Source organism: Monodelphis domestica, chromosome 4, assembly GCF_027887165.1.
Source record: "Monodelphis domestica isolate mMonDom1 chromosome 4, mMonDom1.pri, whole genome shotgun sequence".
In the NCBI taxonomy this organism is placed as follows: Eukaryota; Metazoa; Chordata; class Mammalia; order Didelphimorphia; family Didelphidae; genus Monodelphis; species Monodelphis domestica.
This window is the reverse complement of record NC_077230.1, coordinates 309,547,519-309,562,549: the sequence shown is the minus strand read 5'-3', so window position 1 is coordinate 309,562,549 and position 15,031 is coordinate 309,547,519. Positions and strand designations below refer to the sequence as shown.

Sequence of the window (15,031 nt, the reverse complement as noted above, 5' to 3'; positions counted from 1 at the left end):
CTCCCAGAAGAAGAAACTGCCCTCTCACTTCTCTAGAGTTCTGGAACCTTGCTCTTCTACCTTGCAGGATCTCCTGCTCCTGCTTTCCTTATAATAGGATCCAGTGGATCCAATGGATCATTTTGCCAGGCAATCAGAGATTAAGTGACTTGCCCACTCACAACAGCTAGGAAATGGCTGAGACTAGATTTGAACTCAGGTTTCCCTGACTTGAGGTCCAGTGCTCTTATCCACTGAGCCTCTATCTCTTTATAATTTGAAGACATAGTTCTATTGTCCCACTTTTGATAAGCAAGATCAACTTCCTGTAGTGATGATGGAAGACAAGATTAGAGGCTTCAGATGGGAATTTGAGGGAAACAGAATTCTTTCAGTGTCATTCAGTTGGTTTCTGTTAGTAGTGACTTGTATCTAGCACTCTGAAAACTGAGTGTTATATTGAGTTGAAAGAAATGAACATAGGGTAATCTCGTAGCATTCCAGGTTAATGTTACTCACTCATTGAGTAGAAAGATGGGGGCAACATGTGCATTACATAGTGGGAAGTCAGCATGACACAAAGAATCCCTTATTTCCTCCAAACACCACCTTCTCTAAGAAACCTTTCCTGATTCCCCCAAATGCTAGTGCCTTCCCTGCCAAAATTACCTTGCATTGTTCTACGTAAACTTACTTATGTCCATGTTATCTCTTCTGATATGGTATGATGGCAGAAATTATTTTATTTTTGTCTTTTTATCCTTAGGCCTTGGTGTAGTACCTGACAAATCATAGCAGATAAGATACCATAGTAGATTTATTTTAAATGCTTGTTGATTGATTGGCTGATAGATTTGGTTAATGACATCAGACTAAATTATTAAGACAGATTGCTGCTCAAATTAAATAACTAATTGTCCTCTTGGCTGTACCAGTCTTGATATATTGAATTTTAATGAGGTGTATTTCATGGCTAATGGAACAGAGCATAGACAATCCTTTTATTTTGGCATTTGGGGATTATTGGCACCATCTGATAAAAAAAACAAATGTGTTTATTGTATGTATCAAAGTTACTCATATAATAAGATTATTCATACCAAATATCATTTAAGAGTGTGTCATGTGGTATTTCTCTGAAAAAAATTATTCAGCCTGTCAGACAGAAGTATAGATTATACATTCAAAGATGTTTAGCAAAGGCAAGATTTATCAATGTAATTCTGACCCTAAGAATATAAACTATCTCCAGCATATATCCAGGAAGTGTTACAAAAATTCATTTTTAGATGGTCAGTTGGTGCTCTTTCCATTAGAAATCATATCATACATGTCAACAAAGTTCCAAAGAGAGACCACAGAGGTCCACTTAATTCAAAATATAGCTAAGCCATGAGACTGAGAATATCATAGATTCCAACCATCATTTAGAATGTGTGAAAAGTGATCCTGAGTTGCAAGTTGAGTGCCAAGAACATATTTCTTCCGGATGACACCCTGGCAATATTAGTAGAGACTCTTCCTCCTCCTGTTTTGCACTTGGCCACAGCAGTGGAAGTAGGACTCCTGAGGCTTTAACAGGAAGAAGAGAGTAGGGAAAGAAAGGAAGAAACAAAGAATGAACTCCAGTGACATTTCTAGAAGTGGCAGGCAGGTAAATGAGGCCCTGGTGAGAACACCCCTTCAGATGTAACATATGCTTATAAATCTAGTCTGCTGGAGTTCAAGTTTTTTCCCCTTACTTTAGTTATTAAGAGAACCTAAAAAAGAAAATGTTGCCATAAGCTTCTAAACATTTGCTCAGTTGTCTATTTCCTCTCCATATGTGCCACCTATTGGCAGTGTAAAGCCCCTACCCAGGGGTAGGCAAGAAGGAAGGAAACATACAGTCCAGTCATCGAACCAGGAGGGTTAATGATATATAGAGAATCCTGTTTTAACCTTAGCAAATAGTTCCTGGAACAAAATAAGAGTTTAACAAATGTCTTTTGACTTAACTTGTCCCCTTGAGCCACATCATTCAACATTTCCCCCATATCTATAGAAACTTGTAAGTTTTTTTATTTGCTAAGCATCTAATTGAGTTTTCCATCTGAAACTTAGTAGACAAGAAATGGGAATCTAAAAATGTTGGTAAATTAAAGATTATTTAAATTTAATGGATAAATTTAAATGGTTCCTTTTTATGTGATGCCAGGATAATGTGCAAGGTAAAGAATAAGTATCAGATTCATCTCCAAGGCAGAAATAAAAATCTGTACAGCCTGAAACTGATGCAGGTTGATAGCAAAAGAAATAAGAAGAAAAGAAAAAATGTACTTGTTTCTCAAGTGATGTGGCCCAGTGCTTTTATAAAAATGTTTTATGTTTTTTAATCAACAAATATGCTGTCTTACTTTGAATTTTTATGAAATAATTATTAGCCAGTAGACACTATTTAGCAAAAGGTTTTACAAAAGTTATTGTCGTTTTAATTTTTTCAGATGAGTCACTGGGTATATTGCCCCCAAAGGCATTTCATTATGATTCAGTGCACAACATTTGAAATTGTTTGGGCTTATGGGTGGGGGCTGAGATGGCTCGGCTCTCTGAATTGGTGGCATTATGCTTAATTGACACCTTTGATGTAGCCCTAAGACAGCACCTGCACCTCCCACTTCTGCTCCAAAAGACGTCAGCCTTACGCAGAAAAGGCATCTGCTGATGAATTCTGCATCTCATTCAGCTTGTTCTGTGAGCAGCCTTAGCTATCCTTAACTAATCCCACGGCTCTCCATCTCCACTATAGCTTGGCTTAGAGCTCGGAGGATTGTTCCCTCTGTTATTGTCAGGTTAAAACCCTAAGACTGTTTCCATGTTAGAACTCATAGAAGGTAAGTTAAATTCATTGTTGATTCCCCTTGTGCAAACTTGTGTTGTGAACCATTCCGAAATCATGTGTGTTTATTTACTGAATCCCTGTTCTTGCCTGTGGTACTGTACTACTGTCATTCACTGATTGTAAAAGAGAGACAGCTGGGGTGTCTTTAGATTGCATTTCTTTAAGTGTTTGGGTCACTTTGGAGACAAAGATGGTCTCACTCAGACCAAAATTGAAAAAGGAAACTTACTTGGCATGTGTGTGTTTAGTCCAGCTTAATAATCATTGTGTAGAAATCCTGAGAAAGGAAGAAAATATTAATGTTGGGGAGTGTTGAAATATTTGAAGGAAATTTTCATTTTCCTGAGAAGCCAAGGCAAACTGTGATGTGGTGGCCATAAGGGTCAGTAGCAAATTATTTTATGTTTTGGTGGCAGATTTCTCAGAGGCTATTGTAACAAGGTGATGCTTCAGGATTATTTCAGGGCAAGGAATGAGGGATTAATTTTCAGTCATAGTAATTTGTTTTCACAAGTAAATCACTGTGTATCCCTTGCAAAATGGGCTAAGGTTTCATTTCTGAGCAGTTGCCCAAGGCAACGGAATCAATGATAGCCAAAGAAACTCAGGCCACTGACCATTACTATGAGTACAACTTACCCACATTCCTGATATTTTCTGATGGCACAAGTACTTTGCAGTTAAAGTTGATGAAGTTTGCCAGCAGGTTGTTAAAAATGTACTTGGTCCTAAGATTAATTTAATATTTAACCAATATATAAGCCACTGCTACATTAAACACAGGGTTAGATTGAATTCCTGATTTTCTGAACAACTATTTGCCACCACCCCAAAGTTATTTGCTTCTCCATCCCAGGAGCTGGTATAATAGTGTTTAAAGTGCTGAGAATTTTAACAAATGTTTATGTTTTTGAGAAAATGAATTAATGTAAAAACAATGTTTAAAGTGCCATTTTTCTTTCTTTTTCTGATTCTTTGTATTTCTAGTTAATGGAACCCCTGGTAGTCAGCTCTCTACTCCCCGCTCTGGGAAATCTCCAAGCCCATCTCCAACCAGCCCAGGAAGTCTGCGGAAGCAGAGGGTAAGGAAAAAAAGGAAAATACTTTGTAAGTAAGACATGCTGTGTATCAGATGGAGAAGTTGGAGTATAGATGCCTTCTCTCTAAAGTACTATTATTAGAGGGAAGTACTGGTATAGGAGATTAGCCATTATAGTTCTATTACTATATGGCTTAGTATTAATTAGCAACTAGAATACAGGAGTTTTTTGTCTTGCTTTGAAATGCCATAATTGGCTTCTCTTTGAAAGGACATGTTTGGTGCTTTAGATCTTTTTCCTTCTCTCCCCCATCCAATTCCTAGTCAACAGAGAGTTTAGGAATACTCATGTTCAATTGCTTGTTATCTATCTTTATTTTTCTATGTGCTATCACTTGTAAAAAAATGATCATCTCTCCTTTAAGGTAACATAAAAATCTCTGGTGGATTGAATGAAATCTGTGGTGGTATTGAGTTTTGGTGACATAAAAAAGAATGGTCCAATATGGCCCTGGGTCAGAACAATGAGTTGTAAGCTATCCCTAGGGGGAGACCTGTTTTGTGAATGAAATCCACATGAGGCACCTTCCCTTTTGAAGGGATGTTATTGGTTGCAGTGTTTTCATTGTGGTTGTTGCTATAGCTTGGTTTTTTCCCCTCTGCCCTGCTGTGTAATAATTCTGTACCAGCTCAACTTGTATGCTGAGCTGGGATCTTAAGATCATATCAGGAAGGAATGAGTAGGTGACCTGAGGTTAGTGAAGGTTATAAGAGGCAATGCTAGTTACATGAGTATAACAAAGAAGAGAGTGAAGGTCAGCTATTCATTCATTCAACAGATATTCATCTACCCTTCTCCAGAATCTATCTTTTTTGTCCTCTTGACTCAAACCAAAGAACTAGAACAAAAGAAAGGGGAGGAAGTTTGTGAAGGGTGAAATAGGGGGCTGTGTAATTTATTGTTTCTACTTTTAAGGTGAGAACAGACTCTTGGAAGGCTTTATATCAGAGCCTAAACAGTGCTGATTTCAGCAAATGACATCCTTTAGAAACTATTGATTTATATTTATATGGATTTTTGTGTTAGTTGTCTTTGTTTCTCTACTTTAAAATAAACCTCATACTTCAGACCTTCACCCTCTAGTCACATCCAAAAGTCATTTCACTTCTTTTACATTGTTTCTATATGATTGTGCTATTAGAAAAGTTAAAAACTTAATCACAAAATAATTGTTGGGGGTGGGGTTGGCTTTTTTGGTCTTTGACACCAAACATCTAATTTTACTTTATTTCATTAAATGGGCTGTTATTTTGGCATCATCTAGTAGAACAGGGGTTAGTTTGGGTATCAGAAGATCTATGTTTTAATCTCAAGTCTGTGACTGCCCTGTGACTAAGTAATTTCAACTCTCTGAACCTCAGTTTCCTCATCTGTAAAATCATGGTGTTGGATGAGGTGATTTCTAAGGAACCTTCTAGTCTAAACATTATGATTCATGCTCATTTTTAAGCCACTTTGGAGTGATTAAAAAAACCAGCATGGTACTATGGAAAGAGATTTAGCTGGAAGTCTGAACCCTTGGGATTTAGTTCCAGCTTTCTTACTACAGCAGGAACTTGGGCAAGACAGTTCCCTTCCCTTCCCTGCACCTCAGTTTCCACATCTAGAAAAAGTTAAAGTTCTCTTCCAGTTCTAAGAGAAGGATTCTATGAATGTTCAGTTGGAACATTTTCACTGTAGTCTTCTAGACTGCATTTTCAGAGTTTTAAAAATTATATTCCCCTAAGTAATTGATTCATTCATATTTATGGAACCACTTTTTAAAATCCAGCAAATTTAATTTCTTGAAAAAGATATATCTGGGAGGGGATGATGTTTATCCCTGTCTCATAAACATGCCCAGAGAGAGCGCCTAGTTATCTGATATGAAAGATCCTCACATAATAATAAGCCATAACAGCTGATGTTTCTTTAGTTTACAAAAAGGCACTTTCCAAACATTTCCTCATTTGAACCCATCAATAATCCTGTGGGGTAATTGTTACAGATATTATAATTGTACACATTATACTCAGGAGGAAACTGAGAAGTAGCTTTTCTATGATCAGAAAGCTAGTGTCAGGAATGAAATTTTAATCCACATCTTTCCTATCTCGAAATATAGCTCTCTTTCCACTAATCAAGATACCTCATAGGAAGTGTTTAAAATTTTATTATTAAAAAATTAATTTAATTTTTAATCTAAAATTTAAACAAAATTTAATGTATCCAAGGGAAAAGGGGAGAAGACCCCACTCCACCATGCTAATGTCTAACCCTCAAAGTTAATGATATAGTCCAAAGTTACTTTAAATTAAACAAGTGTTCCATATTTAGGAATAATTGCTATTTCTAGCTTTTTGTCTCAACACTTAAGATTCTTTTTATATGCCTTATGATAAAGCAAGGTTTTGTACTTTGTTCAATTTTTCCCCTTGGGATCAGCATAGATATCGATATAGATATAAAAGTGATTCCTGCTGCCCTTCTTTATTTCCGTTTTAATTTTGACTTTTGCATGTTTGAAGGAATCCCTTCTAGAAGTAGGTAGCAGCTTTTGTAATTATTGAACAGAAAGCATCTTTATGCTGCTTATTATATAATTATCATTCCTGCTACCCTGAACAATCATTCTTTGTGATTTTTAAATTACCAAGTATTCCTATCTTGGAGGGAAAACTGGCATAAAGAACTTTGGGCAAAAGGAATGTTTTATTGCCATCCTAAGACATTTATAGACCAGGAGTATGGCTTGTATGTAAGAGCTAAGTGAAAAAGCAGACAGTCATAATTTTTAGCTTCCAAATCTCATAATTATTGGCCATCAATATACTCCCTCCTTCCATGTACCATATCTATAAATGAAGATGCTTTCCAACTGCTTGTGTTTAGGGTGCTGCTCCTTCTTCTACAAAGGAGATCTTTTATCTTACTTCTAGCCAATTGCACCACACGACCTTGACCAGTTTAAATGGAAGCAGAATATTCCCTAAAAATGGATTTTTTTCGGACTTAATGTTCTTGAGTTTTTGGATAAATTCCTATTCAGGATATACTAAAATAAATGAAAGATGGTATTGCTAAAAGGAGAACTTGAAAGAATAAATTAACTCTTGTTCATTGCAAATTTGAAAACAGCTATTTCTATTTCTCCACTTGTGTTGCTTAGCAACAAGGTTCAGAAAATGGATTTCCTTCACCACCACCCTCTAACACACACACACACACACACACACACACACATACACACACACACACACACACACACACACACACACATTTTGAAATATAGAAACTTAGGCCAGTGACATTTAGCAAGTTTGTTCTTTAGAGGCATATCAAATCATTTGGCTTCTTTAAAAACAATAAAGCAAGCCAAACTTCCACTTCTGATGATAAATAATTAGGGTTAGAACATATCCATATCTATTAATGCTCTTTAAGTTTCTTGTTTTTCTTCCCTTTTCCTAAATCACGTTCCTATTTGGAACCTCTTCTGCTCTGTTTGACGGACCTTTTACATTTTTTTCATCACCAGAGGCTTCCCTTCTCGAGGAATCATATATGGATGCCCATAGTAGTTTGTCCACAAACCTGTCTAATCTTCTTTTAGAACATATATTCCTTCAATTTCTCATTTACAAACTCTTGACTCTGGATATGCAATTCCCTATTACCACTGGTGACCTTTTTGGACCTATGTCTTAATATACTAGTCAGAAACATGTTGTATTGTGTAGACTGAATGAAGTTACCCATTATATTCCCAGATCGCTGGCTTTTGTAGATTATCTGATCAGTCTGAGGATGATAAGAGTGGGCGTTACAAAATAGAAATGAAGCCTACTCCAGACACACACTCTTTGCTGAAATGAACTAGTTGCCAGGCTACCAATAGAAAGAATGGGGGCGGGGTGTGGGTTAAGGGGGAAGAAGAATATGAGTGATAGGAATCCAGGGGAAATGGCACTGAGCAAGAGGAAGAAGTTTTGCAGTCTTCCTTTTCTCCAAATGCAAAGTTTCAAAGCCACAATTATGAGGTTCACAATACATAAAACTGTAGCAATTGACCTGCTGACTTAGAACCAGAAGCTGGAAGCCTTCTGTGGGCTCAATTTCAGCTCCTGATAATTTATTTTGTGACATAAGCATATTCTTCTTCTACCCAAAACAAAAAGGAAATTAGAAAGAGAGAAAGAGAGAGAGAAAGAGAGAAGGAAGGAAGGAAGGAAGAGAGAGAGAGAGAGAGAGAGAGAGAGAGAGAGAGAGAGAGAGAGAGAGAAGGAAGGAAGGAAGGAAGGAAGGAAGGAAGGAAGGAAGGAAGGAAGGAAGGAAGGAAGGAAGGAAGGAAGGAAGGAAGGAAGGAAGGAAGGAAGGAAGGAAGGAAGGAAGGAAGGAAGGAAGGAAGGAAGGAAGGAAGAGTCACCCAGATCTTAGTAAGTGACAAATCTGTCATTTATGAGACCTCAGTGACTGAGCTGTTTCCTTTAATGGTTATTTGAAGAAAAGAGGGATAAATGTCATTTAAGCAACAATATCAGTAAAGTATAACAAAGTTCATTTTGTTTTTTTTAAGATGTATTTTTCAACAACACAAAATTATTTGTCATTAATAGTCATTAATATGAAAGGGGTAATTATGCAAACCAAAGGCCTTCATTAAGTTTTGTTCCACACTTAAGACAAGTACCAAGCACCAAAGGAAAACGAGTAAACGATTCTATACCGCCCTTCATCTTACAGGACCTGTATCGCCCCCTCTCTTCGGATGATTTGGATTCAGTAGGAGACTCAGTGTAAAAGAGAAAATGGAGCAGTGTATATGGTTTGTGATTTGGTGAAGGTTTAACATTTCATAAGAGAAATTTTAACAGCAAGATGCACAAAAGAGTTTTGCATACGTAATCTTAAGAATATAGGGCCAAAATCATATACAATTTATATGGGCATTTTATATTTCTGACCTTAATCTTTAAAGGGGAGATTTTTTGATACCTCTTATTGGGAATTTAATTTGGAGGGCACAAAGGAGGTAATCTAACAACTTGGATTTTGGTATAATTTGGTACACATTTCCTATAAAAACCAAATATTGATTATAAGAATGCATTTTAACAACTAGATTAGCAAGATAGGTTCATATCTTCAGGAACAAAGTTGTTTTGGAACATACATAATTAGATATAGAGAGAATACTTTTTATCATTGCCCATAACTAAGTGGAATGGTGACGTCAGTCTACTTTTTTTCCAATTTAAAACTGGTACTGTTGATTAGGTTGGGATTTGAAATGTATCATTATTGCAAAAGGATAAATAGATTCCCGCTTATAATCTGTTCCCCCATTAGACAATAGACAAATGCATTCATTCTATAATTTAATATTTCTAAGGAAAAATGAATGGGAAAGGCACCATATCTCATGAAGGCTCTGATAACTGTGTCCTTTTCTTATTTCAGATGATTAAGTAAATTTAAGCAGAGAATTCTGCCTAGACTGATAACACCATTGATATCCATTTTCACATGCCAACCTGACAAACATACATAGTTGCATTGTTGTATTGTAAATGTTATAATTCTTCTCTTCTGGCATATGTGTAATTTTTCAAATCTGTAAAGGCTGGGAACACTTTTTTTTAAGCTCAGGTACAAAGAAAATGTGTTCTGGACTCTTTCCAAGAAATCCATTTGAACCTCCATAAATGGTACTTTATAGCAGGCCTGTGATATCTAAATCCCCACTCAGATATAATGTCTATATCTTGCTTTTATTTGCAAATTAATATGCAAAACTCATTTTGTGTTACACCAAGTAGGTCTATGGTAATAACTCATTGTTTAACATTAACCTACTAACTCTGCTCCTCTTATGCTTTATTTTGAAACTTAAAGTCAATATCTTAAAGTTAAATTATTTTTAAACCTGAATGTTAAATTTTAATTTTTATTGTATTTAAACCATATCCTAGTTATTATTTGCTTCTCTTAGTTCAGACACTAACCATTTAAGACTAGCAAAGCATGATTTTGATGTTCTGAAGACGTGTCATATCTCAGTAGGTGCTAACTTAAATATTTTCTGCCATTAGGAGGTTTATTAAAATGCTTTAAGAATTGATTTGAAGATTAAAATTTTTAAATATAAATTTGATTCAAGATGGAGAACAGTTCAGTTGCCATGTATGATTTTAAATGTTTCTGATTTAGATCCTTAATAAATTGTACAGCTAGCAAATTTTGCCATCTGGTGTATAGTTACATGTGTTACCACCACACTTCCCTACTAAGTAAAATATTCCACCCAAATACAAAAAAAAAAATTAAATGCCAGGCAACCAAGCCAGACTGAGCATTTGAACACTCCCATACCCTCTCCCTCCCACCCCCCACCGAATAATTAGTACCTCATTATCCTGTCGTTTGAGAAGAGAGCCTGATTTGGCAGCTAGTTCAAGAAATGCAAACTGAACCATTCCATCTTGAAAGAACAGTTCATAATACCTGTGCCAGGCTTCAGGTTTTTCAGCCCTTTCCAATAGAAATTAACAGAGACCCCTGCTGAGATCAAAAGGCCTCTTTGTGTTAGTGGAAACAGTAAACATCTGTGAAGTTGTCTGTGTTGGTGTCTGCTCCAGTTATGTCTTGGTAAAATGCATTATTATTAGAATAGGATCATGAATAGATTTCATAGACATTTAGCTGAACTATAAAAGATACCCAAAAAAAGGATGAAGAAAGTTGTAAAATAGTTAACTTAAATCTGGTGAGGGTCAGTTTCTCCAGAATGAAAATATTCTAATTGCAATAACTTCCCCACTCTGTCAATCTTACAGACAACTACTACACTGAAAAGTCCATTGAATATTGTTTGTTCTGGATGGATGGTAGATATTGCCAATTGATCTGGATTCCATAGCTTTGTTTAGACACGGCCAAAAAAGAAAATTGGACTTTGTACTAATTGTTGATAGATACCATAGCGAACTTTCCATTCAGGCAGCTCCAAGGGAAATGCAATTCCACAGCATCTAATCTTTGAAACATATGACTTTTATTAAAGGACTGTTCAGGGGCCATATATATCATTTACTCTTGAAATGAACGTCCCTTAGAGGTTGAAACAACACACCATTTATAGACTTTGAGATATCCTTCTACGCAGAGTATAATTCCATTATACCCAAGCAGAAATGAAATATTTTTTAGCAGCAAACCAGAAGGTTTCAGTTCAGTGGTGGAACAGAACTGATATTATATGGACACTTGAGATTTGCCTGCATTTTAGCAAAACTTTTTATTTTAAGTACCTTATCTTTTAACTTTTTTTACTAAGTAGGAAAACACTCTAACATCCTTATGATGTTTTGGTCTCTGGGTGGTTCTACCCTTTTAGAACTTGTTTAGTATGTGCTATAAAGGGATTACATAGCAGTTGGGTACTTTGTAATTTGTAACTTGCTTGTCTTGGACATTGTGGACAGACATTAGGAACATTTCTCTGCTTTGGGCATTTAAAATGCAATTAATGGTTCAAGTTGAAGTACAGCATGAACAAAGGACTGGAAGTTCTGAAATCCATGCAGTGTCTTTCCTTTACGTTTTGCTTAGTCAAAAAAAAAAAAAAGCAAAATGCTTGCCTCTCTACTGCCTTAGGGATTTAAAAACTGCCATGTACCCCCATCAATACCAGACAGACCTGTGTATATATACTGGCTCACCTTAAATAAAAATTTTAAAAATCATAAAAATACATTTAAAGAATGATTCTACCAATATATGCATTCCTTTCCCCAGTACCAACTAACGGGAATATTTTGGCATCTCTCTCCTGCAGATTCTCATTCGACTATCTTGCAATTATTTGGCTTTTTAAAACAAAACAACCTAAAAACTACATTCCTTAAGGAAGAATAAGATTTTTTTAATTAGTGATGTGATCTTCAAAAAAGCAGATTTCATAAATATTTTCATTATTAAACTAACCCAATGTGTTAGATAGGTGACTATATCTATACAGGACTGTGGGTGCATGTAAATATGCAGGGCTTGTGTGTGCATCAGTAATTGAGTATTTGTGTTATGTGTATATACCGTAACATGATAAAATAGAGGATTTGTGAAACAGCCTTATAAATTACTGGCTCTTCTAGATTTATCTGTAATATCTTCATCATGTTATAAATTGTAGCCTTATGGCATATAAAAGTCAGTGGCATGATGAAGTTCAAAATTAGTTTGCTACTTGTTCTGGCTAAATAGGTCTTACTTAAAACACTGTTCACTGAAGACCAAGCAAATTTGAAGGGTAAGTACCGTGCCAGTACAATTTGATGATAGATTTATATTATTCTGTCTTGGTGTTTGCTTATTAAAATCCAAGTATCCCAAGACTCCTATTTTTCTATGATATATGTATAGCTGATATCAGTGAAAAAAATCTTTGTGTCATAGATGGGAAAGTAGTTGACTATTTAAGCAGGAATCTTAGTGGGGGGGGGGAACTTGTTCTAACTGAATAGTAGAGGTAAACCAATATGCCTTTGATTTCGTGTTGGTTAAGAGCAGAGCCATGTAATCTACAAGGCAGTACTACTGCACATGCTTTTGAACCATTGTATTCTTTGTTCTTGATATACTTGAGATGATTCTCTTACTATATTTACTGTACATGTGTGTATATGTGTGTGTACACACATATACACACATATGTTGAAGTGAATACAGATGCTATTGTCCCTATGTGCATATTTGCATTCCTCCTAGCACCTGTATTTCTGCATGTGTATTAGTGAAACCAGTATATGTTTCAGATGCCCCCACAGCAGTACAGTGTGGAAATGAATGATATGCTATATTCAGTATACAATTGTCTGATGTAATTTGCTATACTGTCAATTGAAAATGAATGTAATTTTGTGCCTGTAACACGGATGGGGAGAATGAGAAATTTGAAGCTCTCCTTATTATGTTTCAGGGTGCATAGTATATGCTATTATTTAATTTTGATTCTCTTTTAAAAGATGATGGATAAATTCCAAGATAGCATAAATGGTGCATGTAATACCTAGGAATGTATATTATATACAGCTGTGAAAGGTTTTCAAAATCCACTGTAGAAAGTGGCTTATGATATGAAATGTAGAGGTTATAGGCACAGAGCTACGGTCATTCATCCTGTATATTGTTTTGAATTTGCATTTTACCTGTAAAAGAAGGACTAAATTTATTTCTTTTGATGTCTTTCTACTTTGCAACTCAATACAATTTTGTACATATTGGCTGAATTTTCCCAGAGAGTTTGACGTCAGAGATTTGTGCTTATGCTTTTTAGAGTTGCTTGAATGTGTACTCGAAAGATAGCATTTTGGTATTGATGTGTTTTTGAAAAAACAACCATTTTTATTATGAAATTCCATTAATCCAACCCATCAGCCAAGTCTGTGAGAATAATGCTGATGAAATGTTTCATTTGAACTTGCCCATGGACAAAATCCCCATCACTTTGTGTGACTGTTTCATTGCAGTCTGTTGTATTCACATTTCCATTGGACTATGTCGTTATTCTTGCAAACTACTTTGTGATGCTTACCACGTTAGAATGACTTACATAATAAACAGGAAAAACAAAAATCCGTGTTGTTCAGTGAGTTTCTTTTGGAAAATTCAAAATGAAGACATTGGGGATGATCTTGAAGGTTTATTTCTTTACTTGGGTGCATAATGTCCATGCGATGGGACTAACTAGCCTATCAACAAATGGACTATAGAGAACATTATAGATTTCTCCAGAGAGGGGTTACTCAGGAGCCTCTGAAATATGGCGTGCTGACAGTAATACCAAAAGGAATGGGATCTCTGAAAAATTACGTTTCACATGGTTCCTTTAGAGACAGTATGTGTACCTGCCTAGGGTTCCTTTCAGTGGAATTTGGCAGCTGTGTTAGCAGCTGGTTGATTTGTAGAACAAGTTTGTTGTGTGTAAGGACTGGCTGTCTCCTAGTACATTATTCCTAAGTCATCTAATTGTCAACAAAAGATTATTGCAAACTATAAACAGCCCAAACTATAGATGTATTATTAAATAAACACTGCTTCTTATTTCTTTTGATTTTTATTCTTTATTTTAGGCCAGCTGATACTTCATTTCACATAGAAAGAGGAACAAGAAGAGAAAATCCTGCTGCTTTAGTTAACTCTTGATATTTAACACTTAAAAATAATAATTGAGTATAATGACCATTTAAAATCTATTTTCATTATTGCAATGTATGGAACAATGAAGTTATAGTTTATTTTACTAAGTAATCTACTGTTATTTTCATCATATTAAATAATAATCCATTTAAATTATGTCCAAAGTAATGGTAAGATCAACTAGAAATTCAGTTGAAAAGTTTCAAAGTCCATGTAATTATGAATATTCTTCCTGATTTTCATTAATTATTACCCTAAGAAGACTCCATCAATGGAATAGGAAAATTAGTGAACCTCCATCACCAGAAGTGTTAAGGCAATGGCCAGATGTGACCACATGTCAGGGATATTGTACTAAAAATTATATAATTGAGTAGGAAGTTAGCCTAGATGTCCTTCAAAGTTCCTTCTAGCTTTGGCACTTTGTAATTGAATGGATAACAACTATCTCTTAAGAAACCAAGAGAAAATTTTCTTTCCTTAACTTTAAATTTCACAGTATCTTTGTTCATAAAAAAAGTCAACAGTACATTAAGAGAATCTCTCTAACTTTCCACATACAGATCTGGAATAAAATAAATACAATGAAATAATTTTGTTTATTTTTAATAAATTTTGTGGTTATACAGGGCCAGTAGGACTTTTACTCTGCTGATAACCAGATCAATGTATTTTTTGCACTTTTTAGAACTTTTAGTTCCCTTAGCTTCTTCAGTATTAGCACTGCTCTGTCATTCCCATGTTCTTCATTTTATATGTGTAAGTGTTTATTAATTGACATATCTTGACTTTTGGTATAAACATATTTTTCCAGTAAAATTCTACACTTTCTGGTGTTCATATGTAGTTTTTACAAAAGTGCATGACTTATTAAAAATGTTTAAATTCTCTCTGA

General features: G+C 35.3%; 1 protein-coding gene across 9 annotated transcripts in view; it reads left to right on the top strand.

The window, feature by feature from the left end:
• DCLK1 (doublecortin like kinase 1) overlaps positions 1-15,031 on the top strand; it is a 415,491-nt gene that overhangs the window by 307,248 nt on the left and 93,212 nt on the right. For 6 of the 9 annotated variants that reach the window (XM_007495323.3, XM_007495321.3, XM_007495322.3 and 3 more), the window contains exon 6: positions 3,848-3,942. In XM_007495323.3, the coding sequence (XP_007495385.1) occupies positions 3,848-3,942 (95 nt within the window). Of the gene's footprint in view, positions 1-2,492; positions 2,853-3,847; positions 3,943-8,682; positions 13,573-15,031 lie in introns of those variants that run through there. The other 3 variants (XM_007495325.3, XM_007495324.3, XM_056794754.1) reach the window with 3 other exon arrangements.